General features: G+C 34.9%; 1 protein-coding gene across 1 annotated transcript in view; it reads left to right on the forward strand.

The window, feature by feature from the left end:
* Nucleotides 1-24,652, forward strand: part of CEP128 (centrosomal protein 128) — a 121,925-nt gene that overhangs the window by 15,915 nt on the left and 81,358 nt on the right. Inside the window, exons 7-11 of the mRNA XM_026849569.1 lie at nucleotides 3-119; nucleotides 10,481-10,567; nucleotides 12,044-12,118; nucleotides 13,292-13,424; nucleotides 15,140-15,300. Of these exons, the coding sequence (XP_026705370.1) occupies nucleotides 3-119; nucleotides 10,481-10,567; nucleotides 12,044-12,118; nucleotides 13,292-13,424; nucleotides 15,140-15,300 (573 nt within the window). The remainder of the gene's footprint in view (nucleotides 1-2; nucleotides 120-10,480; nucleotides 10,568-12,043; nucleotides 12,119-13,291; nucleotides 13,425-15,139; nucleotides 15,301-24,652) is intronic.

Consider the following 24,652-nt stretch of genomic DNA (forward strand, 5'->3'; position numbering starts at 1 on the left):
AGGTATCAGAACGGGTAGAGAGAAGACTTCAGGAGATAGAGCAAGAAATGCGTGCTGAAAGACAGCTTGTAGAAAGGCGCCAGGACCAACTGGGACGTATGTCTTTTCAATTACAAGAGGTATGCAAATTAAAACTTCCTGTGTGTTCAGGATTAAGTTAGGAACCTGCTGCATTTGTGAGCCTGTACCTGTCAGCTGGCAAAAGTGCTTGTATCTCTGGCACATTGTTTTAACTGTATCAGTCCACCTCCACTTGTTTTGGTGACCAGATGATAAGTACAGTCTCTGTTCTTCATGTTACTGTCTTGTCTATATTTAGACCTTTTTGGTAACTGACACAAATATTCTTCAGAAACACAACACCCCCCCCAAATAAAAGCATGTCATTAGCTGTTTTGTCTCAACTAAAACATTTTGTTGCCTCAAATGTAAACTTCGCTTGCAGTGAGCAGTTTATTTTTGTTTCAACAAGCAATTAAATGCACTGTAGTGGCCAGAGAGCTTTTCATTCCTTTTCAGAGTTTCATTCAACAGTATCTGATGAAGTATAAAATATTGTTTAGGAGACAAATACGAATGTTTATATTATGAATTAAAATTGGATACAGTTAGCATCTTTTTTTCTGCTTGTTTAAAGAAACGTATGAAAAATACATCTCTTTTTCTGATTTTACTGCTATTTGGAAAATCTATGTCTTAACATAGTGTAACATTTTATTTCACTCCCTTTAAGATGTGATTTGCACTGTTATTTCTAACTATGCAATAGAGTATTATAGTTGAGAAGAAATGTGCAATTTCTTGTTCTTCACTTTTAATATTAGTGACAGTATACATGCTTTTTGGAAGGCAGTTGTTTTATACTGCGCAGTGATATTGAGGAACCTTAATTTCGATTGACACTTTGTATTTCATGTAAGGCTAGAGACTCTTCAAAGAGGTCATATTTAAGAAGATGCTCATTTGATACAGTTAAATAACGTTTATCAAAATGCTTGTAGTGCTTCTGTAGTGGTGTCTCTAGGAAATGTTTTACTCTGCTCATTCTAAATTTGTAAATGAAATGACAGGGTAAGTCACTGATTTGTGTGTTGTGATCAAAAGAAAGAACTAGGAGATAAGGGAGCCAGTTACTCCAACTTTGTAAAACAAAGTATGTCTGGTTAATGCTAAAAAGATTGATAGGAGGGGAACATTCTACCCCAGGATATTTCTACCACAAGCTTTTTGATTAAGAAGAAAATCAGCAGTAAATGGGGAAAAGATAAAGGCGGTGGGGTGGTGGGGGGAGGGAAGGCTGTGACCACTGACTCATTTTAAGGTGAAGATGATGTGCCCTCCCTACACCCCCACCCTCCCTTGAGTTTGTGCAGAAGAATTAAAAGACACTAACTTTTAAATCGAGACACGTTAATCAATGCAGGGCAAAGTGTTAAGAAACTAACCAATGGTCATTACAGTAAATGTGTATGTGTAGCCTGTAGTGTATAAATACACTGAAGTTCTTTTGTGCAGTGTGCCAGCTTTATGAAATTACCATCTAGCACCCCACTCTGTGCTAACATCGAATAAATAAGTACCTCTGCTTTGTGTGTATATTGGTGTATTGCACAACAGGTAAATGACCCCACTTGTGGGACAACAATAGTATTTCAGAAAGAGTTAGTGTTTTGCTTTTCCCCCTGCTGATGTCCTAGTGGGTGAAAAGAACTAGAGTGCTTTATTACAGTTTTTATTGCTCTTTAATATGCTTACGTCCATTTCTAGATTCTTCAGTTGTCCCATTAGTCCAGTAAAGGGATGCTTAATGAAATGAATCGGTGTCATTTCATAGTCTTATCTGAGGATTGGAACAGTTGGCGTTGTTTTTTTTAATCCTTTTAAAGGAATGATGACTTGTATCTGTAAAGATACATTGACACTGCCATGGTTTCCTTAGAAGGATATCTTGAATTAAACTGAATGAATTCAGATGTATTTCAGAGTTTCATATGATTAGCCATGTGATCATGCGCCCTCGCTGGATACCTTTTTTTCTAGTAGCTCATCTCTTGAATTTCTTGCAAAATGAATATGAAACACTAAGTACATCCCTGACCTTTCATTTCCCTAAGCTGTCCAGCTGTAGATGAAGACATTTTATTCCTTTCTCTTGCAAGTTCTATTTTATTCCATGCATATTTTGGTATATGATTTTCCTGAGGAGCCCCTTTCTATTTAAAAGACTTTTAGACACCACTGTTCAAAACTTCAAAACTCCTCATTCTGAGTTTGCAGGAAAGCTGAACACGTGTTAAACCATTACTCTTAGGAATTTGCCCAAGCCAAGACTCAGAACCAGTCCTGACTGGAACAGTCTTATTCTACATGCCATACGTTCAAAGCTGCTGCTACTTGGAGGAGAATCACATTCTTGGTGATTATCTTGGCGCTCTCAAGCAGTGGCTTATATCTCCAAATAGTCATTCTGGGTGGCTGATCTCAGTTATGACTCTGGATTTCTTGGACTGTACTCTCTTGTCACTGTATTTGGAAATTCTAATAAAACATAGGTTATCCCTATTGCAACCAATTACGGATTTTTCAGCAGCTTCTAACCTTTAACATGAAAAATAGAACCTTATGGTGTCTGATGACAAATGTAGAAGGGAGCTTCTTTCAATAGGTGTTAGGCAATCTTTCTTTGACCGATTACAGAGGAATAGGAAGACAGTATCGCCCTTGAAACACCCTTACACTCCCAGTAGCAACAAACAGTATGTCCTCTTCCTTCTGCTTTTCTCATAGCTGTCTTAACAGCTTGGATAACATCTTTGTGACAGAGTTGCAACTTTCTACATGCCAGATTTCTTTTTAGACTCTAATATTGCTAAGGTCCTTAGATCTCAGACTCTTTATTACAAGCTTCTATCCAGCTGTCCCATCTTCTTCATTGAATATTAATGTTAATATTTTCTTCTCTGTGTAGAAAATGGTCTTGCTTCTGCATGGTGTTTGTTTTATCAGGAATGGATCAACATCTCTTGAACAGTTGGTTGAGCTCATTAGCTCTCACACAGGCAAAGTGTGTCACCTTGTGTGCTACCTTTTGAAAAACACTTGTTTTTGAGAACAAAATAGTCTGGATTCTGTACACTGCCTCTTTGTGCACTATCATCCTGAGAGGTTGCAGTGTGGGAAGGCTTTGTGAGGAAAATTACATTGTTATGGAATATAAATTATAGAATAAATAGGAATATGAGACTATCTAAGGCGGCAAAAAGTTTAGAATAGATATGATATCAAATTGATAACAAACAGGGAAAAATGACAACTCCAAAACAGTCTGAGAATTTGGTATAGCAGATCTGAGTTTTCGAGCTCCTGATTTTTGATTTTTCACACATACTTCTTTGTATGTGGTGTTACAGATGAATGGATTTAGTATGGCGAACCAAATAGAATGAATAATGTAATTTATGGCTATGAAGTATTTAAAATTTATGAATAGTTTAAAAAGGTTGTTATTTCAACAATGTGTTTTCAAGCTGAGTAGTAGTTGGTTTCTTGTTGATTTGTTCATTACTTGTATTCGTGTAACTGATATATTTTGGCAAGATGTTTTTTCTTTTGTATAGACAAAATTAAATCTGGCTTTAAAGGTCTTTGAGCAAAGTTGCTAGAAAAACTTAATAGTTTACACCATTTTTTATGCTTATTTTTTATATCCTATATTTTAACTAGGCAATTTCAGCAAAACCTACAAGGTAATTATTTAAAAAAAGAAAAGAAATAAAGTTACTGATAAGAATAATTGGATTTTGTGTAAAATATCTGATGTAATTTAACTTTTTCTTCCTGATCACCCATCGCTTGATGGTAGCATTTGTCACAAAGATTGCTTGATAAATAAGAGAATTTTCAAGAACAGAGTTTCTCAGACTCCACTGTGGAAGCTTACTTATTTCTTGACTGTTTTACAGTTGAAGGGTGACTATATTGTATACTAAGAAAGCGATTTAACACAATCTATGACATTGCTGGTTTTCTTATTGTAAAATATGTTCTTTCATGCTGCAAGGTACTCAGCTATTGCAGATGCTATTGTCAAGTCTGCAAGAGTCTCATCAGTGCCCTCCTTGGATCTCTCATGGGATATACAGAATGATGCTGGACTGGCTATTGAAAAAGGTGGATCTCTTCATTCAGTACATCCACACAAGTGTGTCGCCACTCAATGATTCTTAGGGAACATTGTAGATTGAAAATACTCTTAATGAATACAAGCAACATAAGGAGAGGTTAGCTGCTTTTTTCTGCAGCTTGGGTTTTTAATCAGCTGTTACTCATGGTGGTGGATTGATTACATTTAGCCTGAAGTATCAGGATTATCAGAAGAAGCAGACAAACTGCTTTCCAATAAATGAGATGTCCTCCACTGGTGAAGCAGAAACACGTTTAGGGGTAAACCCAAGTCAGTAAACTAATAAATATCTGTGCTGATTTTCTGCAAGAAGGTTTGGAGGTGATGATAGCAATTGAGGTTTGATTTTTCTAATTTTCATTAATGGCATTTGTCTGCAGTAATACTACTAACCTAGACAGCGATGGTCTTGTAATTCTTGTGGTCTCCACTCCATTTAGAGGGGAGTACTTGGGTTCACCTATGTAAATATGCATATAGGCAGTCCCTTAAGAATGCATATTATTAACCTGAATTTCTTTGAGGAGTGAGAGCCATTTGCCCAGTTGCCCCTTGTCTTCCATTGCCCATCATCATCCCTTTCTTTTAATAATTCTTGGATTTGAGGACTGAGGACATGGTCCTCCATTTATACAAATGCAACATGTTGAACAAGAGGAAAGGGTAGATATGCCTTCTACAGATACTGATTCAGACAGAAAGCTTTTTATCTGAGAGCTTGAAGTACGTGTGGACAGTATGTACTGAAGAACATAGGAGAAATAGTCTTTTAATGTATAAATGTTCCTAGGGCATGGTGTGTATCTCTGTAGTTTAAGTTGTTGTATGTTAGAAAGAATGTACTTGAATTGTTTTGTGTACTTTTGCATACCCTAGTGAGAATAAAGTAAATAACTAATTTTTTCTGCAAATGTTATTTGGATGAAACATATTTCTACCTAATTTTTAAGAGCAGCTTTTTACTTTGTTTTTCTTGTCCTTTGTAATTTGAATTATGATTTAGATGGACTCTTAGCTCTATCAATAGCCTCAGTCTTGTGGTGATCATTGTGTGTATGTAATGTTCTGCTGAAGTCTTTGTTGTCTTATATTTCTCCAAGATGCTCCCAAGTAATGTTACTGGAATGGAGGGTAAGGTTTCAACTGAGTTCTGAAATCCTGTCACTTAATATGTCTTGACTGATTTACAAAGAAATGTTATTTAAGGCATTTGAAGCTATTTAATGAGACACACTTTTTTTATTAGTTTGCCTGTAATACATTTCAAACCAAACAAAATCAAATTTGACTTTGGATTTAATCGGTAGTTGCTTTAGTTAAGAAATCTTGTGAAGCTTAAATGTTACTAGATATAAGGAAAGTGCAATGCCCATAACTGACCACTACTTGTCAGTGTTTTACCATTTTAAGAGAATCATCTTCCTAAATCTCAATTAAGTTATGTATTTTCAGAGTCTTAACTGAACATGACAATACATTAGTTTCAGTCTCTCTTGCCTGTCCTGTATTTCTGTCTGTCTTTTGTATGATGTGTAAACTTTCTATTGCACTATTTTATTCATAGACTGATTATTAATCAAGATGATATGTAGTTGTATACTGACCATGAAGAAAGTTCGACATACAAACTTTTGCTTCTTTAACATCTAAGTTTGCATTATTATTTTGAGTCTATAGTCTGTATGTGCTGTATGTTTGTGGGTAAAAATTATTTTCTTTATATTTTTATGTATCAACAGCGTGTATTGGTGTGTTTAAACAGCAGTTACTGCAAATCAGAAAATTGCAATAAGCAAACAGAAGTTAATGTAAATCCTACATCTTCACTTTCATGTGTATTGCTGATACAAACATGTTTCTGATTAGAAAGGAGAACAAATATGCTCATCTTGCCAGTGCTACTGACATGTATATATGGGTTGCTTTAAGAAAATACACTTGTTGTGTAAACTAAAACTATCTCACTGCTTCATTTTGAGCATGAAGACACCATCACATTGTACTGTTTGCATTTATGCATCCATTTTCTAAACCAAGATCAAGTAGCATTCTTAAATGGGCTTTAAACAGCTTTTATATATATTGGGTGTCCTGGATGGGGCTTTATTAATTCCTGTGCTTGGCTTCCTGGTGTTTGGTGAAATGAGTCCATGTGATCATGCTTTGCACACTTTAGGTGAACAGAATCATCTTTATAGAACATTTTGAACCCACTGACTGTGATAAGGCAATGACTATATTTCTGTCTTAAGCGAATAACTTGAATAAGCCAGGAAGCATTTTTTTCCTTTGTGCAACTGGATACTTAGAATATTTGCATTCCACTGCACATGCTGTGAAGTGCAAGAGGCTGATGTACTTTTACCAGAGTGGGGTAGACTGACGGTCAAAAGCATTATTGAAAATTCTCTTTTTGAGTGTCTTTATGTTTGTCTAAAAAGATCTGAGATAAACTTTATCTGTGCTCTGAGCCATCTGGATGTTTAATGCATCGTTGATACTTGCTCCTTGGCTCTGTGCTATGCCACCTGTGACTAATGGTTTCTGTTTTGATTGTAGTTTGACTCTGTGTTGGAACATGATCAAGTCTCATACATATCTGTCACTGAAGTAGCTAGGCAGTTTGTCTTTAATGCCTGGCTGATGTGGCTAGGTAGCATACTTGGGTCCATGCTAGCACTAATGTAGCAAGTTAGGGAAAGAATTTTCATTCAGATTAGGATGTGGTACACTTTTGCCTTACTTTAAAATATAGCATGAGGCTGTTCTGCTTGTGTATTTCTGCTAGTATGAATATAATTCACTGATCAGTCTAACTTTGAAAGAGCAAATTTCAGTTTGTGGTCTGTGCCTTACTTTCAAATAATCTGGTTTTATTTAAAAAACCAAAACCAAACAAACACCAGAACCCAAACCCTAACAAAAGTTAGGAGGCTTAAATTGCAGTAAAAGTTATGATTTGCTATTGGAAGATTTTTGTAAGTTGGAAAGATTGAGAAATGTTGTTACAGAGGCCTCCACATAGTTTTCCTCATATATAAGAAAAAATATCTGTCTAGCAGGAGTAAATTATTTTATCTGTTTGAAGTTCTGAGGTTCTGTATACACTGTGTATGGATGAGGTATGTTGAGCTGGGGTATGCCAGGTATGTTAGTATTCTAATACTGTGTTATGCTAGTGAACTCTCAAAAGGCCTGTAAGAATTGCTCTACTGGGTTAAATCAAAAGTTTGACCTGTCAGAGGCAAGAGCCTGTTTCTGACCACCTATGCAGGTAGTGTAACATCTAGCTGGTCCACCCCAAAACTTTGCTGTGAACACCTTTCCACATGGAAGTTTTCATGTGGCCTCCTCCATGCCTGTCCTCTCCAAGGCCTCATCAGCCTCCTTGTCAGCTTCCTTCTGGCCAACTTGGGCATTAATAATTTCAAGGGGAGGATCTTGGTGGGGGAATCCTAATGACTGTAGGTCTTTTCCTGTTCCTTAGTGCTTCAGCATTGCCAGGTAGAGCTCTCCTGGGCAGTGTCTGCCTGCTGCTTGGGAGACATCAGGGAGGAACTGTTGTCCTCAGCATCCCCTTCCTAGTTCCCATTTTTGACATTTGACTCCCCCAACCCCTTCTTTGGAGACAACAAATGTAATCAAAGAATCAGTTAGATCTTTACATAGTGGTTTTTAAAAATTTTCCTTTAACCCTTCCTTTCCTTAGAGAAGTCTTTAGTGGAGGAAGAAACAAGAGTGGCATAAACTAGTGAGGATTATTTTAAAAGGAGTACAAGAAGGAGGGAGAATGTAGAATTAACATTCTAGCTGATGTTTGTCTGTGGATGACCAGATGTTTCTGTTTCTTAATGACATTTTGAATGGTTAGCTGATTGCCTACCTAAGCACCTGCTGGAAAAAATGCATGTTTCTCAGTTGAAGCAGTGCTCATGAACTATGATTAATTCATTATAACATTGCATTCTTTTTGCAGTATTTTAATTTGGATATATATATCTCTATGTAGATATATATAAACTGTTTTTTTTTTCTTAGAAATTAAATGGTTACAAGCTATGTTCACAATATGTGGAAAATAAATCTGAACATCTTATCTGTAGTATTAGTGGTAGTAAGGGCTGCCTTTTTATATGAAGTTATTGTATTTAATAGCTCAAATATAATTCAGTTGATCCAGATAAGTTGAAATGGCATTTTAATTTCTGTGGTTTCTTCTGAGAATTAGGGATGTGGTACTGAGGCAGAGACATACTTTTTGCTTTCAATAAGGGGAATCTTTGAAAATTTTCTTAGTATTCCTAATTCTACTGTAGCTTTAACATTTTCCTTATGATGCTGACATCTGTAGCAAAACCTGCCCATGAAAACTTGAATTTTGGTCCTCTGTTAATTATTAATTTAGTACCAAATATAAGCTTGGCATAGAGGTGACTGTATATAACAGAGCTTCTAAGTTTGCTAGTAAAAACGATGCTCAACTGCAGTTAGTACACCTTATATAGCCTTTATAGGCTGTTCTGAACTGGTACTTCTTGTCATTAAAGAAAACCCACCTTGTGCAGCAATGTCATTAGCTGAAGTGATGATCTTTGATTTTTGTTCGCGCAGCTTTATGGGAGTTCTCCACAGAGTATTTTTGAGTAAAATGGGAGTGTGTCAGGTCTGTGTGCAGTGAGTTTTATAGTTGTCTGGAGTCATGGATTTGAATCTGTGCTGAATACGTAGAGAAATATTTTAAATATGTTAGTCTTACAGTATCTGAATATGAATCAGTAAGATTTGAAGTGTAACTCATTATGTAGCATAATATTTTCAGTGGCATGGTTATGATAAGTATCTTCTACAATCTCAGTTTTTAGTGTAAACTGTTCGAGCAGGAGAGTAGTCCAAGCTATACTGAAATGATTGTTTCCTGCATTGAGAACATAAGACTGAGATAAGTATATAAATCCATTTATTTTCTCCACAAAGCTACCTTTAGAAGTAAAACTTGTAAAGCTGAATGCCTGGCTTCACTGAGATTAATTAATATCTTGCTTCTGTTTTCATACAGTGAAATCATTCCCCAGTATACAGTAAAGGAAGAATTTTCAAAAATGGAATGAAGTTGTACTATTTATAGGGGCAAATTTCAGGGATATTTGTTTAAGGAATTATTCCTTTAAAATGCAAAATAAAAATACTGCTCAGGAAGAAAAGACTGGAAAAATGACATTTCTTTCTGGACAGGCTATGTGTTTCTGTTATAGTTTTAGCAAGTAATGGTGGAAGGAATAGATGTACTTATGTTTCATGATACTGGGTGAAAGGTATGTGCTAAGGTCTCTGGTTTGCTAGTATGAACACTGCTTCGTTGTGTTGTGCAGCAAAGAAATTAACACAGTTACTCAAAATAAAAATCAAATTCTATCAGTATGGCTAGTCATCTCTCTCAGCTGGTGTTTCTAAGTGATATTTAAGATGAACCATTGTCATTGTTATGGTTTGAGATAACCAAACTTGGGTTGTGTATGTTGCAAATTGTATCTGTCATTAATGTCTGTGATGTCTAATCCATTCCTTTGCCTGTGATTGGCTATATTCTGCAGATAGTGTTGGTTTGCAGAGTGAAAAGATTTTGGAATTAATATTCAAGGCAATTTTATTTTTGTTTAGAAATATTTAGAAAATGTCTGTGGTTTTAGATACTTCAGTATCTAAATCCATATGGATTTTTTTTTTTTTCAAAATAAGGCACATCAGTGTCAGTAAGTTTTGATCAGGAAAGTTTAAATTGATTCTGTCTTAATACTGGGATTCTAAGCATCTGTCCAGATTCAAATAAAAATAACTTTTTCCTTTTTATGGCTTCTAACACAACCTTATGGTAATGTTTTCCTTACTTCAGTGCACTGTATTTCATATCATGCATATTTTATATTAAAGAATATATTCTTTTCATCTGACATGTCACAGTTTATCTGTAGGGAATTTCTTGAGCTTCTTAGACCTTCATCTCAGTGTTTGGAGTCAGCCTTGAGTGTTGGGAGCTCTATACATCGGAAGGATGTTAGTGCTAGTTTTGACTGTATTTGGCCCTGTTCTGTGCATGGGTGTGTTTATGTATGCGCAGACATATTTATTTTCTCATAACAATATACATTGATTCCACATGGGAATATTAGACGTAGACAGAAAGCATTTGTCTAGATCATCTTAAATATATCATCAGATTCTTTCATTTTTAACAGACTTACAAAGAAGACTTCTGTAACTTTTATAGTGAAGCTCACAATATGTCTTTCCCCTCTAAAGGCTTTAAGGAAGCAAGATGCTAAAGCAGATGAAACAGAAGAACTCATGAAAAATAAACTCGTGAAATATCAAAGTGAAAAGAACCAAGTAAGATGTAATTTTCTTCTTTCTCGTTTGGTTTTAAAAAAGTGTGTGGTGTCTTGTATTACAGTATATGCTTCCTTTTCAGAGAAACCAGCAGCATGAAGCTTTCTTTTGTTATCAGAAGTGGTTTTTCTGCACCAGAGACAGTGTGAATATAGCTGTTTTGAACTTCTATCTTTCCTTAAAAGTTCTTTAGTTATAGTGTTCTTTTTAATGACTCTTCTATCCTGCCAGGCAGACAAGCTTATAATTTTGGGGATTATCCTTGATTTCTTTCTTTGATTTCTCTCTGAATCTCTATGTAGTCTGCTGTTGCATATTTGCAGCAGCTCAAAGATGCAGGTTTTCTTCATTTCTACAACTAACACATGCTATTTTTCTTGCACCATTATTCATTGCTCTTACTGAAATTTCTGTTGTGATATGGCTCTCTTCCTTCTCACAAAAACCAAGATTTCTTATGTTTCTGACAGGATGCTAGGGCCATTTTACACTTTTTCTAGCTTTTATTCCCTTTTATATTGAGTTTAGCCTGTGTGGCAATACTTTCAAAGTTATACACCTTTATGCTAAACCATCTATGTAGTGTTTTATGTTATGTTACTCTCTCTATTCCATTAATGCTGGTCTTGTTTACTTTGCCCATTTGCCAGCCTCTCAACATCCTCTTTGAGATTATCTCTGCAATAACAATTTCCGCTGTCAAAAACTATATTTATTTCCATGTGGATCCTTGTGATCTTTGAACTATTTATGGCAGAGGTCAGAAAATGTTTTGTAGCTTTTGTGTTGTTGTTCTCTAAATGGTCATCCGTTTGCTATTTCTGATTAAACATTTTAAAATTCCCTTAATCTTATATTTTTAGGAAAAATCCCAGTTGTATGAAATTCTGAGCACTTAAATTTCTCAGTCATCTTGTTTCCAGAGAAATTCAAATACATCTTCTGAAACAAACAACATAGAAAAAATGTAGAATTTACCAATTACCAGTTCTACCAATGCATGTCATCTTTAATACTTTTATGAATGAAGTATGGAACAAAGGTGACTTCAGATGTTAAGTCATTGTTAATTTTAATTTGAGTTTAAAAGTATGTTTCAAATCCAGTGACAATGTATTTGAAACTTATAAAAAAAGTCTTATCTTCCTTTCAACTTAGAAAAAAATTGATTTTGTGCTTTTTTTTGTTTTGGATTATGTATACCACTTTGGATCTTAATGTGATATGGAATATTGTATAAAATTTGTAGTCTGTAAATTAAATTTTCTTTATGTAATTTAAACAAATATAGCAGGGTTTTAGGGCAAATGAAAGTTTCCTCTAAAATTTTGGACAGTTAAGAATAAAGTGTATATTATACCTTGTTTTAAGTAGATGCTTATGTTGTTTAATTTGTGCCAGAACCGAATAGTTAAAATACACTTTTGTACTATGATGCATATTTTGCTTTTCTTCCTTAATCTTCTGTAATGAAAGCTTGAGCAGGAATTGGAGCAGTCCCGGAAAAAGTTGAATGAATCAGAAGGCAGTAGAGAAGCTCTTTTGCATCAGGTAACTGATGTGTAAATCCTGAAGTCTTCGTATTAGGCTATGTCTGAATCTTTTTGCTTAATCTTCCTCAGATTACACTGTTTTGGGAAGGGAAGGAGGAGATATGGAAACACCAGTTTAAGAGTCTAAAACATGTGGACAGAGCCTTGATATACTTTTACTGCTTTCCAAACTTTTATGTATATATGTTCATATATAATAATTATACTAGTGGTAGAAGTTATGGTACTTTTAAAGAACATAAACATATTATTTTTAACTTCCTTTCATAGTAAGCTTTAGAACAACTTCTATATTAGTAATTATTGTTATACAGAGTATTTGCAGTATTGTATATGAACATATAATAAAATATAAAAAACACCTGAAAAATCTGTCTGAAGTGTGCTCTAAACAATACCTATTGATGCACATATGATTAGATTTAGAAATTGCAGGAACAAGGATTATAGCTTTAGAAAAGTGTCCTTTCTCCTAAACATCTCTAATCCTTCCTTCTTTCAGAGGAGCTGGGGAAAAAGATTGAAATAAATAGGGACAAGGCAATTGGCATACTTACCTGTTAGCATTAGTTATTTGACTTCTGTATCTAGTAGAAGTTCAAGTTGTCTGTATTACTGTTCCAAATTTAACTCACTGTGCATAAAATATAGTTCTGTATCACCTAGTGTTAATAGAAGTTGGAGCTGTTTTCCTGCAATTCAATTTTAGCATGTCATATTCATTTTCCTGTACATAATGTCATCTTTGAAAGTGTTGGCCTGTATATGATAGGAAAAACATAAAATGCTCCTGTGTTTCTTAAGAATAAATACATTGTATTTTTGACTAGAATTTAAGTAGAGTATATTGCTTATTAAATTTGTTTAGATGTTTTCACTAGCAATGTAAAAAGACAATTGCAACATATGAAATGGTAACATTTTGTTTAATCTAGAGAAATTAATGCTTGTCTGTGGTCAACATAACAAATGTTTCCTTTAATTTTGAGTAATCATTTTGTGGCCTGTAGTTGGGAAGTAATTTGTCTTTGTTTACCATCTGCAGTAGTCTTGAAATTTATTTATAAATATTACTTGTGTATAGTCTTTTTTGGGTTTTTGGTAGCATTGAATAAAAGTATGCTATTTACTGTTTCATTCTCTTTCATTAAACATTTGACATGTATTTTAGGTTGAAGATCTTCGTTCTCAACTTTTGAGAGCAGAAGAAGACCGTGTGGAGTTGCAACATCAAATTTCACATGTTGCTATGCACCGCCAGAGCTACCAGGATGTACAAGATGATGACAGGAGAATTAGAATGGGTACAACTCTGATATTTTGTACTAGAGGCCTGCAAATTAGTTAGACTGGACATTAATTCTGTCTTTGAGTTTCAGTCTAAGTATTCTACTCTTTCAACAAAAACAGCCTTTTAACTCCTCAGCTTTAAGTTAAGTACTGGCACCTGAATATTAAAAGATAAATCACAATGAGAGTTAAAATTTAGGTTAAAGTATACCATGAATTGCATTTGAAATATTTTTAAATATTAACTTTTCTGAATTAATACATTTTGGTCCATGTGCAGCTTAAATTCTGCCATCTTGAAAATCATAGCAAAAGTCATTTATGTAGCTGGTTAATAAGACTGATGTATTTCTGGTAGAATTTATAAGGAGTTAGAATAAGTTCCAGAGAGTTTAAGAAATTTTTCCAGTATGATGCAGTCAGGGCTTCTTTTTGCAGCATATTAGAATTTTAGAGGTGTAACAATGATATTTAGAAGAAAAATGCTTTAAAAATTTAAAGATGTAATTGCATATTAAATTACCACTTTAGCAAGGTCTTTGCTACATTGTTAGTTATCTATCTGTATTTAAACTTTTCAAACAATCAAAAAGGCATTAGAGAAAGTCTATCTTTCTCCCTATTAACACAGAAATGTATTACTCAAGATAATAGAGGAATAGTGGCTCCAAGTCCAGTGTCTCCATGAATGTCTAATTGGTTTGGTTAATAACGTACTTTTGTATTTTCATACTTCAGCTACTGAATTATCTTGGTTATTAAAATTGGACTCTGACACCCTGTTTTACAAATCTCATACAGAGCAGTGGAAAATGGCTAGATTTTGTATGTGTCTTAGCTTCAGAAATGTAACACAAAAGAGTAATTTTAATAGTTTTTTCTTCAGTCATGCTAATGTATCTTCTTCAACTACATTTATTTGAAACAATGTCTTTCATGTTAATGAAAGCGTATTTTATTTTTTCCATTTGTTTTATAATTATAAATCAAAATTACTGTAAAAATATTGAGACAAATGTACTGGAGCTATTATAGATAACATTTAATTATAATATTATATATCACATTATGGTATCTAATATGTAATAAGAAGTATATATAATATTAGATATCATATATAATTTATGCAATTGTATTTCTCCTTATTGTGTTATTTCTGTTTCTTCAAAGATGCATGGGAAGAATGCAAATGGAGATTTTCTTTGCCTTTAGTAGTTATTTATGACTAAAGACCATTATGTTTCTGGCTGAGGAAATTTACAGTTTACTCTCGTCAAGAACTTCTATTGTAGTTGTAGGATTCAGACATAAAACTCACAGATAGTGTGACTTCCGAATCAGGAGGTATTACTCTAGTGGGATAAAATCTTGGCCTTGAAGTTTGTGGCCAAGTTTCATTTACATCAGAATCTCCTCATTGTTTATTCCATCCTTTTTTTATTATTATTATTATTATTGGGTTTTGGATTGGGGTTTTTTCCAAAAAAAAACCCAACCAGAAAAGAGGGGAAAACTCCTGTAAAAAGACTAGATAAACAGAAATACTGTCTCATTCAGTGAAAGATTGATATAGCTATAGCCATTTTCCCAGATACTTTGATCAAAATTGATAGTTGTAGAATAGTCTCAAGTAGAGAAGAAAATTTCTAAAAGAGGAATAAGAATAAAACGATTTACCACAAGTTGGTGTTTCTACTGGGCCTGTTGTTCTGTTCTTACTGTTTCATAGTAACTGAAAGATATGAGAGAGAGAAGCAAGAACTGGAGAAACATATTTTGGACCTTAAAGCAAAGCTGAGTCATAATGCTGTAATGTCAGAGGTAGAAGAACTGAAGAGATGCATAGAGACTAAGGACAAAGAGAAAGCACAGCTTGTAATGCATATACAGGTAAGTCGGGTTTTTTGGTTTTTGTTTGTATTGTGTTGTTTTTAATAATTTCCCATATGTTTAAAGTAGGTCATATGCCAGATTAAGGAGTAACCTTTAAAACTAAGATTAACTGTCATGCTATTACTTTATAGTAGTAGAATAACAAAAATAGACCATAACTGCCCTTTTTTTAGCAATTCGATGCAATATAATTATTAAATTAATAAGTATTAGTATTCTTATTTTTAGTAAACACTATTTAAAGTGATTCACTGAGAAGAATAACAGTAATCTCTGACACTGGAATTTTAATTAGAAGACTTTTACCTTGAACATGAAATGAGATCTAAGGAGGCAGTAGTCTTTCTTTAAGACAGGAGACTTCTGTATTTTTGGATCTTGTCTAGATTTGTCATTGCTAGTAAGATCCTTGAACAGTAACTGGTGTTTACTGTCTTTCATAAATTTCAGGAGAAATTGGGATGTTTTCAAAACCCTGTGTGGAATTTCAGTAGTCAAGTACTTAACCTTTTACTTGCATTGATGTTTTCAGTAAGCCAGGGGTTTTGCATTTCATGTGAATTTTTCTAATGAATGTACTTGTCTTGGAAATGGTCTTGTATCACTTTGGAAATTCAAAAGTAAGAATTGTTTTTGTTCTTTTCATATATTTACATATACTGTTCAGTTTACTTCTGCTGCTCGTTTTCCTTGTTAACTTCTGTACTGATTTAAATCAAACAAATACATCAATTTGCATTTAGGAAAAAAAAAGTCTCAAAATAAGTTCCTACATGCTTTATGAAAATTGGTCATTTGAACAGGTTTGAAAAGACCTAGCGTGCTTCTACAGAGAGTAAGGCAAGCAGAACTCATTTCCTGATGCCCATCAGCATTTGTGTTCTAGCTGGCCAATACAACTCCAGACTAATGTGAAACATGCTGTTTTTTTTGTTTTGGGGGGCCTGATAAATTCCAATTACATCAGTGGCAGGAGTTAATGGGATAAAAACCCATAGAAAACCATTTTTTTTTAAACTTCTGCTTGTAGAACATGCTTTCTTGAGGGTCAGAATGATGATTCTACTACTAATTTCCGTTCTGCGAAAATACTGATGGAAGAGTGCTCAGCTGGGGTCATTGTCATTGCTCTGTATTAGAAATCTTTGATTTCCCTGATTATCTGAACAAAAAATACTTTGTACTTCTTATCTGCTTCCCACTGCCATTCTCCTACAGAGGCAGTAACAGGAAAATAGCTACTGTGTTTTTCTTTTAATGAGACATCAAGGAATGCAAGGATGTGAATTTCTAAACTTATGTACTAACAAAGCATTTTGTCAAACCTGTTCTGACAGCTGCTCCTACCAGATAGTCTGATTCTCAGTTGGAAATGGCCAGTCATGTTTGACTAGAGTGTAATTTATATTTGGTTAGGGGGGAGGATGTAACTGCACATGCCTCTGGCTTACATGTGATATTAGAAATTCCTTTTGATTTATTTAAATGTCATTGTTTTCAACAATTTGAGTTGTGTGTGGTGAACATGTAGTCCCTGACAGTTGCCATAAACTCATAATATGATGTAAGTTGGAGAGGATGAAAAAGATTATGATTACATTCTTAAACTCATGTTTAGATTTGAGTTCAATCTTAAATCAATTTTTAAATTTAGAAGAAAATTTGTATTTAATTTGTTGTAGTTTACCTTGGGATGCTTCTGTAAGATCTTGAAATTTATACAACTATCTTAAATATCTTTTTCTTCATGGAACTATATAGATATGGGGCTCTAATGGCTGACTATTATGACCTGACAATTCTGGCTAAGAAATAAACAAAGTACACAAATTATAAATATGAAGTACCCTAGTTTCTCCATAAGCATTTTTAGACTCATGCTTGTGAAATTATTTGATTTACTAATTACTTCTCATTCTAATTACATCAAAGTAGTCTTACAGTGCTGTTCAACAGCATGTACCAGCAGACAATCAGTTTGCTAGAATATTTCAAATTTTCTGAGGGCAAGTTACTGATTTGTTTATTTAAGATTAGAATTCTTCAGTAATATCAGCTTTTCAGTCTTATTCTCATTAAAATTCATTTTATGGGTTTTTCATCCTCTAGAGATGAAACTGTTAGCCAATTACTTTCATTCTATGAGCCAATTAAAGTAGCTGAAAATTAATAAGTAACACTTTTCTAAGTTTAAAGAGATCCTCTTACAAAATAAGAGAAATCAATACCTTTGCAGACCAGCTTTTATCATCATGTCAATGGAGTTCAAATGCTGAAATAGTGGTTCAGATAGATTTAAAATGTACATATGCTATTCACTTTGATAAAGTTTCTATCTAAAATCACATATCAACCTGGGAAGAAAAAGGTGTTTTTGCTGTATCTTGTATTTACATAAAACATTACTTGTCAGAATGAGTAGCAGTTCAAGCTTTGGAAAAATATGGAGAAGGCATCACTTTAAAAAATCGATTTTGTGCAATGTACCTTATACTGAATGAATACACTTCTTGACTGATTGAATGCATCTTCGATTATTCAATTCACAGAATTTATGCTTGCATGAAAAATCTAGACATTCCAGATTTTTGATGGTTAGCTACAATGATTGGCAAGAGATGCAGATCAGATTGTGCCGAATATATTTGAGGTCTGCATTCAGGAAAAATTAAGAAGAGAAATAATAAGGTGCATAATTTGGATAGCATTGTTGAAAACAGTATCAATGACAAGCAGTATTAGAATCTGGTGACTGTGCTGCTGAGATACAATGCGGAAGAAAGAGGAAGGTGAAAAATACAGACACTTTAGGTGACTAATTAGTGTGGTGGGGTGAAATGTGGCTTTCTGTATTCTTATCAGTATAGAATGTTTGCACATAACTGATACAAGACACTAGTTCTGTAAATTGTAGTACATGAGTGATCCTCACTTGCATTTTAAATGTTCAGAAAAGTTTTAGAGAACGTTTCACTGAATACACTGTGTTTTCTATACCTAGAATAAATTTGCTTCCAGTTTGTGGAGATTTTATTTTTAAATTAGGTGTTGAAAATGCAGATCAAAAGTATGGTATGTGTAGTCAATCTAGGGACTAGAAGTCCAGACCAGGTGAGTTACTAGAATGGTGGTAGTCATGTGTTTAGTGCTTGTGGTGATTAGTTTACACTTCAGATAAATAATTAGGCTCTAACTGGAAACTGCTGGCCGCCTTCTCTGCCTCCAGTTTCTTATGAAAGTTGAAAGCTAGATTATGTATTGGGATGTTGAATATGTAGAAAACTAGTGGTGTTGCAGTCTGAGTGCTGATACAAACTTCAGTCAGTATGAAAATAATACTTGCTTTCAGGTCTCTAGAGCATTAATGTGCTGTACCCCAGGATTTAGTAACTAAATGACATTTTTAAAGTGTTCTGCAAACTTAATTATCTTTTATAAAAATCATCAGATATTAAAGCCAGGAGGAGATTATTTGATGTTATGTTGGTATTGAATCAGTCAACATGAGTATTATAATACCTTCCCCTTGGTTTTGTTAGCAGTGGAAAATGCTGCAATAAAATCAGAAAAATTGAGGTTTAGAATTGTCTTGTGTAAAGACTGAGAAGAGATAATGTGCCACAATCAAGATTTTCTGTAGTAACAGCAGTGCAAAACATCCTAACAATTGCTGTACATATATATACACAATATAGTTTTAACAGTGAACTGTTCTGAATAACCTGGGTTGCTTCTGCAAGGAGAACCTCCAATACTGTTGTATATCACGGAATATCGTCATACTTCTATTGCATCCAGAGCAGCTCACTGAGTTCTCTGGGTAACTGACCTTCAGCCACCAAAGACACTAGATGCTCCTTGGAATCTAGAGTCTTAATCTATGACGGCAGCATTTCTGATCTGTGTAGAAATGTTTTTATAATCACAAGTACACAGTAATTTGCTATTTGGAAGAGAGACTCAGATGTCCCATGTATGTGATTTTATTTTTTTCCCCTAAGTGCAGCTTCCTGGCACTGCTTGTCCTTTCTCTTAGATTATCTCAGTCTTGTTTACTAGTCACAGCTGAGAAGGAGAAAATTGGATGAATATTTAGAAAAAAACACCTAAAAATAAAACAACAAAAAAGCCTCACATCTCCAAAAATCCCTACATCTCTATATTCCTGTCTCGTAGAAAGAATATTTACATTCTAAATTACCTAGAAGGATAATCTCAAGATAGGAATGTGAAAATTAGGGTATATTCTGCAAGGTCTAAAATAAGCATCACTCTGCTGAATTCTGCCATAGTAAAAGGGCAACCTGCAAGGCTCAGGAGACAAGGAGACAAGCCGTATCTGGTGGAACCACAGTCAATATGTGCACTGACATGGTTGTGACATCGAGCTCATTGTCCGGGCTTCAGTATTACAGAACTGAAGAGGATATCTTCAGACACATTCCACTGGACATGGGCCTGCTGGCAAATATAAGCACTAAGTTTAAACATGTTCCCAAAACAAAGATGGAGACCGAGACCTGTGATAATTCCAATTTCTCTAGTTCAAGCAGGGCTTGGGGCACTGTAAATCTCAACAGACCCAGGAGCTGGATTAAGGTGTAGTCTGTGGTAAGGACTGATGTTTCTCCTTGACAAGTTCTTTCAAATCCAACAGTTCTGGAGATTGAGAGCAACCTTACATTGGTTGTGTTAGGTTTTTAATTTATTTTTCTTTTAGTGACATTTTCTTCTGTACGCTATGACATTCTCACAGGTAGCACAGTATTTCACCTTCAATGCTAATGAAAAACAACCAACCTCCCAAACAAACCAACCAAAAAAAAAATTATGAAACCCTGTGATACAACACTTGATTGATTGTAATACCAGAATAGGTCCTCTCAGTGTCTGACCCAGCCCTTATTTGAGTTTCAGCCTGTGCTGAACTCTTATTCAGTACTGCTCTGGTTATGGTTGCAGTGTACGCAAACAGCTCTGCAAAGGAAAACAGTCAAGCTGTGTGCCTTACATTAATGATAACATCTGCATTTGTATTTAATGCCCCTTACAACTGAGATGAAAGTGAGGACTAAAAGGCTGAAGGAAACCTGAGGGTTGAGACTCCTACAAATGTCTGTATACAAATGATATAAAGTATGATGGGCAAACAGGGGAACCTACTTCAGGTGTCATTTTTTTAATATTCAAGACTGACCATATGTGCATTCATAGTAGGATGCAGGTATAAACATTCTATGCAAGATACTTTGTTATTTTAAGAGAAAATAATTGGCTTTCATGACTGTAGGTTTTGTCAAACTTATGAACAGTAGGCACATGGTATTTATTAAAATTTTATATATTAAATCTAATGTTTTCTGAAAATATGCTCAAACTGAAAAATGTGGCATTGTGAATCTAGCTAAATTATCAGTTATTTTTAGTTGTAAAGATTGTTTAGAAGGAAAAATCAAAGCTCAGGTTTATAAGATCACCGTTATGAAATGAAACCACAGGGTCATACTTTCACAGACCACCACTGCCAAATAAAATGTTCTTCCAATGACATCAGTATATCTGTATAATTATTTTTTACTATCAAAACAGTCTTAATTCTCATAAGATCAAAATTAGGTGTTAAAAATATATAGTAGTGTAACTTGCTTAATGGAGACTTATGTCTTGTATTAACTGTTTGCTAACAGAACAGTTCCACAAAAACTAGTAATCAGTTGTTTTCTGAGCCATGTTTGTCTGAAGACAGTATCATATTTAGCAAAATATGGTCTGTTGACCCTGTTGATTGTTTCCAATCATTACATGAAAACTGTCCTTTAAGATGGTTCTGATGACCTCTAGATGTTCATTGTTATAAAGGGTTGCTTCAAATCAACCACAGGGGAGTTGGCATGTGTGCAGGCAAGTAATGGCAAATGGCAAAGAGATTACTTGCTTGTAACTGTTCTATTAGAAATGTTATTTTAAAAATTGTAAACAGTCAGCCAGTGTCCTCTTTTCATTGAATGCCTAGAAATTAGGGTTGTATGTTGGGATTTTCCAAGGAACCAAAAGGCAAGACCATAATCTTTGCCTTTTATAGATACTTAAGCTTTGTACATGAACAAGGAGGTTTGAGGTGTGATCTTCATGATACTGAAGCAAAAAAAATGTCTAGCAAATAGTGCTTGTGTATGTCTGTTCCCCCCCTGTAAATGTATGTATATGACATACCTAGAAAGAGACTTTCTTCTTTTGGGGAAATCTCTCTCTAGATGATGTGTAGATGATAAATATGATTTCCTAACAGATTTTTTAATTTATTATTTTTGACAGCCCAATTCTGAGAAGTTGCTTATTTAATGTTTTAAATACATGTAGAGCAAGCCCTTACAGAGCAGACAGAATTTTGACAATTGCATACATGTTAACATAGAGATACACATATGTTTCTCCTACGTCAAATAGGAATTCAAAAGTATAGGTCAGTACACTTGGGCCCCCTGTTGTTATGATATAAAAACAGAGTGTGGAGATCCACTGTTTCTCTATTCCCTTGCTTTACAGGGAAAGCTGCATGAAATGTTGATATGCTATGCTGCTGTTTTCCAACTGACTTCAATTGGTTTCGGTCTGTGCTTGCGTAACTTTTCTAAGCAAAGTGCAAGCTATTTGCAAAGATCTCTGATTTTCACAAATTGTAAAAATAAAAAAAAAAATCACATTTATATTGGTACATCCATGTCAAAGTTCATCTTTCCTTCTCATGCTAATAGCTTGTGTTGATAAATTAGTTATGCTTCAAGATGAATATCTAAAATATTCATTTTTTTCTTTTTACTGTAAGCCAGTAAATTGGAGATTAAGATTTGCTTTTATAAAGTGAAATTAATGTTTACCATTAATTGAACATTGTTTTCTGTGTTTAAGCTTAGACTCCTTTTTCATTAAAACATCTGTGGGAATTGTATTAATGAAGTGTGTTCTCTGGGGGAATGATAAATAAAGTGTTTTAAATGATGGAGAGTTGATTAGTACATCAATTTAGATATCCTCTATGGTGTCTCCATAAAGACATGAAATGGGAAGTGAAAATAGCATGTATAATCATATGACTCTGAAGAAATGATGACCCACTTTAGAAAATCTGTGGAAGGGTAAATATCTCACTGTATTTTATCAGGCTATTTTTGACTTCTATTACATTCAGAATTTAAATCTTTCCCTTTAAAGAAGTAATATAATATGTTTTCATTTGAATTTGAGCTAATTTTGATAAAATTTTGCTAGTTGCAGCTTGTGAGGTTGTTTTAGTTGGTTTTGTCTTATGAATCAAGACTTTTTACAAGGTTAGTCCTGGTTGTTTTGCCTGATGAGCTTGAAAATGCATGTTTAAATAATAGTGAAGCAGAATATATGTGGGTTTTTTTCTAATGTATAGAACTGTAAATCTAGAAAGACTTTCCTGTGTTCTTTTTGCCACCTGTGTAAGATTTACTCTGAACTATTCCATAATGTGTTTACCTGTTGTTTTATTATCTATATCTCAGTTGTGCCTAGAGCAGGAATATTCATCCTACAGGTGAACAACTGATTGTCCAGTGGATAATCCTTCTGTTTTGCATCATGGGTACATGTAGCAATCTGGACTGATTGTTCTTGTCTGTAGCATCAGTCTGTTCCTGTCTGTATTTTCTGTCAGTACCATGGTTAGTCACATGTGTTACAACCTGGACTTGGGAGCCCACAGTCGTAAAGTTTCTGTGATCACCTCGGGTTAAATTAAGGTGAAATTATTGTCCCTCAAGTGGAGTAATTTACCTGTTGTGCAATACACCAATATACACACAAAGCAGAGGTACTTATTTATTCCATGTCTGCACAGAGTGGGGTGCTAGGTGGTAATTCCACAAAGCTGGCACACTGCACAAAAGAACTTCACTGTGTTTATACACTTCAGACTACAAGAATACACATTTACTGTAATGGCCATTGGTTAGTTTCTTAACACTTTGCCCTTATTGGTTACAACATGCCTTGTCTCAATTTAAAGTTGCAGTCTTCTAATTATTCTGCGCAAACTCAAGGAGGAGGGACACATCTTCTTGATCTTAAATTGAGTTGGTGGTCATGGTCTCCCCACCCCTTGCTGTCCTTATCTTTTCCCCAGATACTGTCAATTTTCTTCTCAGACAGCCATCCATCTTGTGGTGCCTCCTGGAGCAGAATGACTCCTATCAGTCTTTCTAAGGTTCACCAGACGTGCATTATTTATACAAAGTTGGAGTAACTGGCTCCCTTATCTCCTGGTTCTTTCTTTCGATCACAACCCTTTTAAATCAGTGACTTATCCTGTCATTGTTCTAATTACAAGTTTAGAATAAACAGAGTAGAAATTTTCCCAGAGACATCAAAACAACACCAAGCAACTGGTTAAAATGTTTTACTTGAGGTAGAAACAGCTTAAACCTGGAAAAGGAAGGAAAGGAAAGAAAAGGAGAAGAAAGGAGAAAAAGAGTCAAAGAAATCTGGTCACCAGCCCTGAATCCAGTGTTGTCTCAGGTGTGGTAATCTTGGGTGGTGGGTGCACACACAGCAAAGTCACCTTTTATGTTCATCTCATCAGCTGATTAGCATACTAGGGAAGGAGAGGTAGATGTTCCATGAGCACATTTCCATGAGAGATGAGGAAAGAGGTGGTGTATGGGTTCTGCGGATGCATTGAAGGGTAATGGGGTGCACCAACCTCCTTGTCCAATTGAGTCGGTAGTTATGCTCACCCTGCTGCCTGTCACTTCTACCCCAGTTCCCACAGATTTCTGTTGACTTCCTGCTTCTTGATCAATCATCTCAGAAATGCTCATTTCCTATCAGGCCTTATCACCTCTTCAATGTCAAAGTCCTGAAGCCATTAGCAAGGCCTTCATGGTGTCAGGCTTCACAATGGAGCCAGAGATTAGTGGTCCTTGTGCTGGATGAGAGACATTTGGTTTCGCTCAGTCCAAGTTTTCCCCCTTTGAGGCTTATCTAAGGAGTTTGACAATAGAATAATAAGGGAGTGGGGATGGGCATCATTCGGTACCAGGGCTTCCTTGGGTGGTGGTCTTTAGACTAATCACAAAGGCCACAGCTTGTCCTTGAGACTTTCTGTGTCAGTGAATGTTGGACATATTACTTTCTTCAGTTCCTTACTGCGTGCACATGCAGTTGTCTTTCCAGGACAACAATTGCTTTCCTGAAAAGTGTGGTACAATTTATTGACTCCCAGGAGGTAATGGTCAGGTTTGCAGGGGGAAAAAAAACAACCAACAAACCCACAAAGAAAAGTGCGAACAACATACCCAAGCTACACCCCCCACTCCCACCCCCC

This window comes from Athene cunicularia, assembly GCF_003259725.1.
Source record: "Athene cunicularia isolate RWA chromosome 5 unlocalized genomic scaffold, athCun1 chr5_part1, whole genome shotgun sequence".
Lineage (NCBI taxonomy): Eukaryota > Metazoa > Chordata > Aves > Strigiformes > Strigidae > Athene > Athene cunicularia.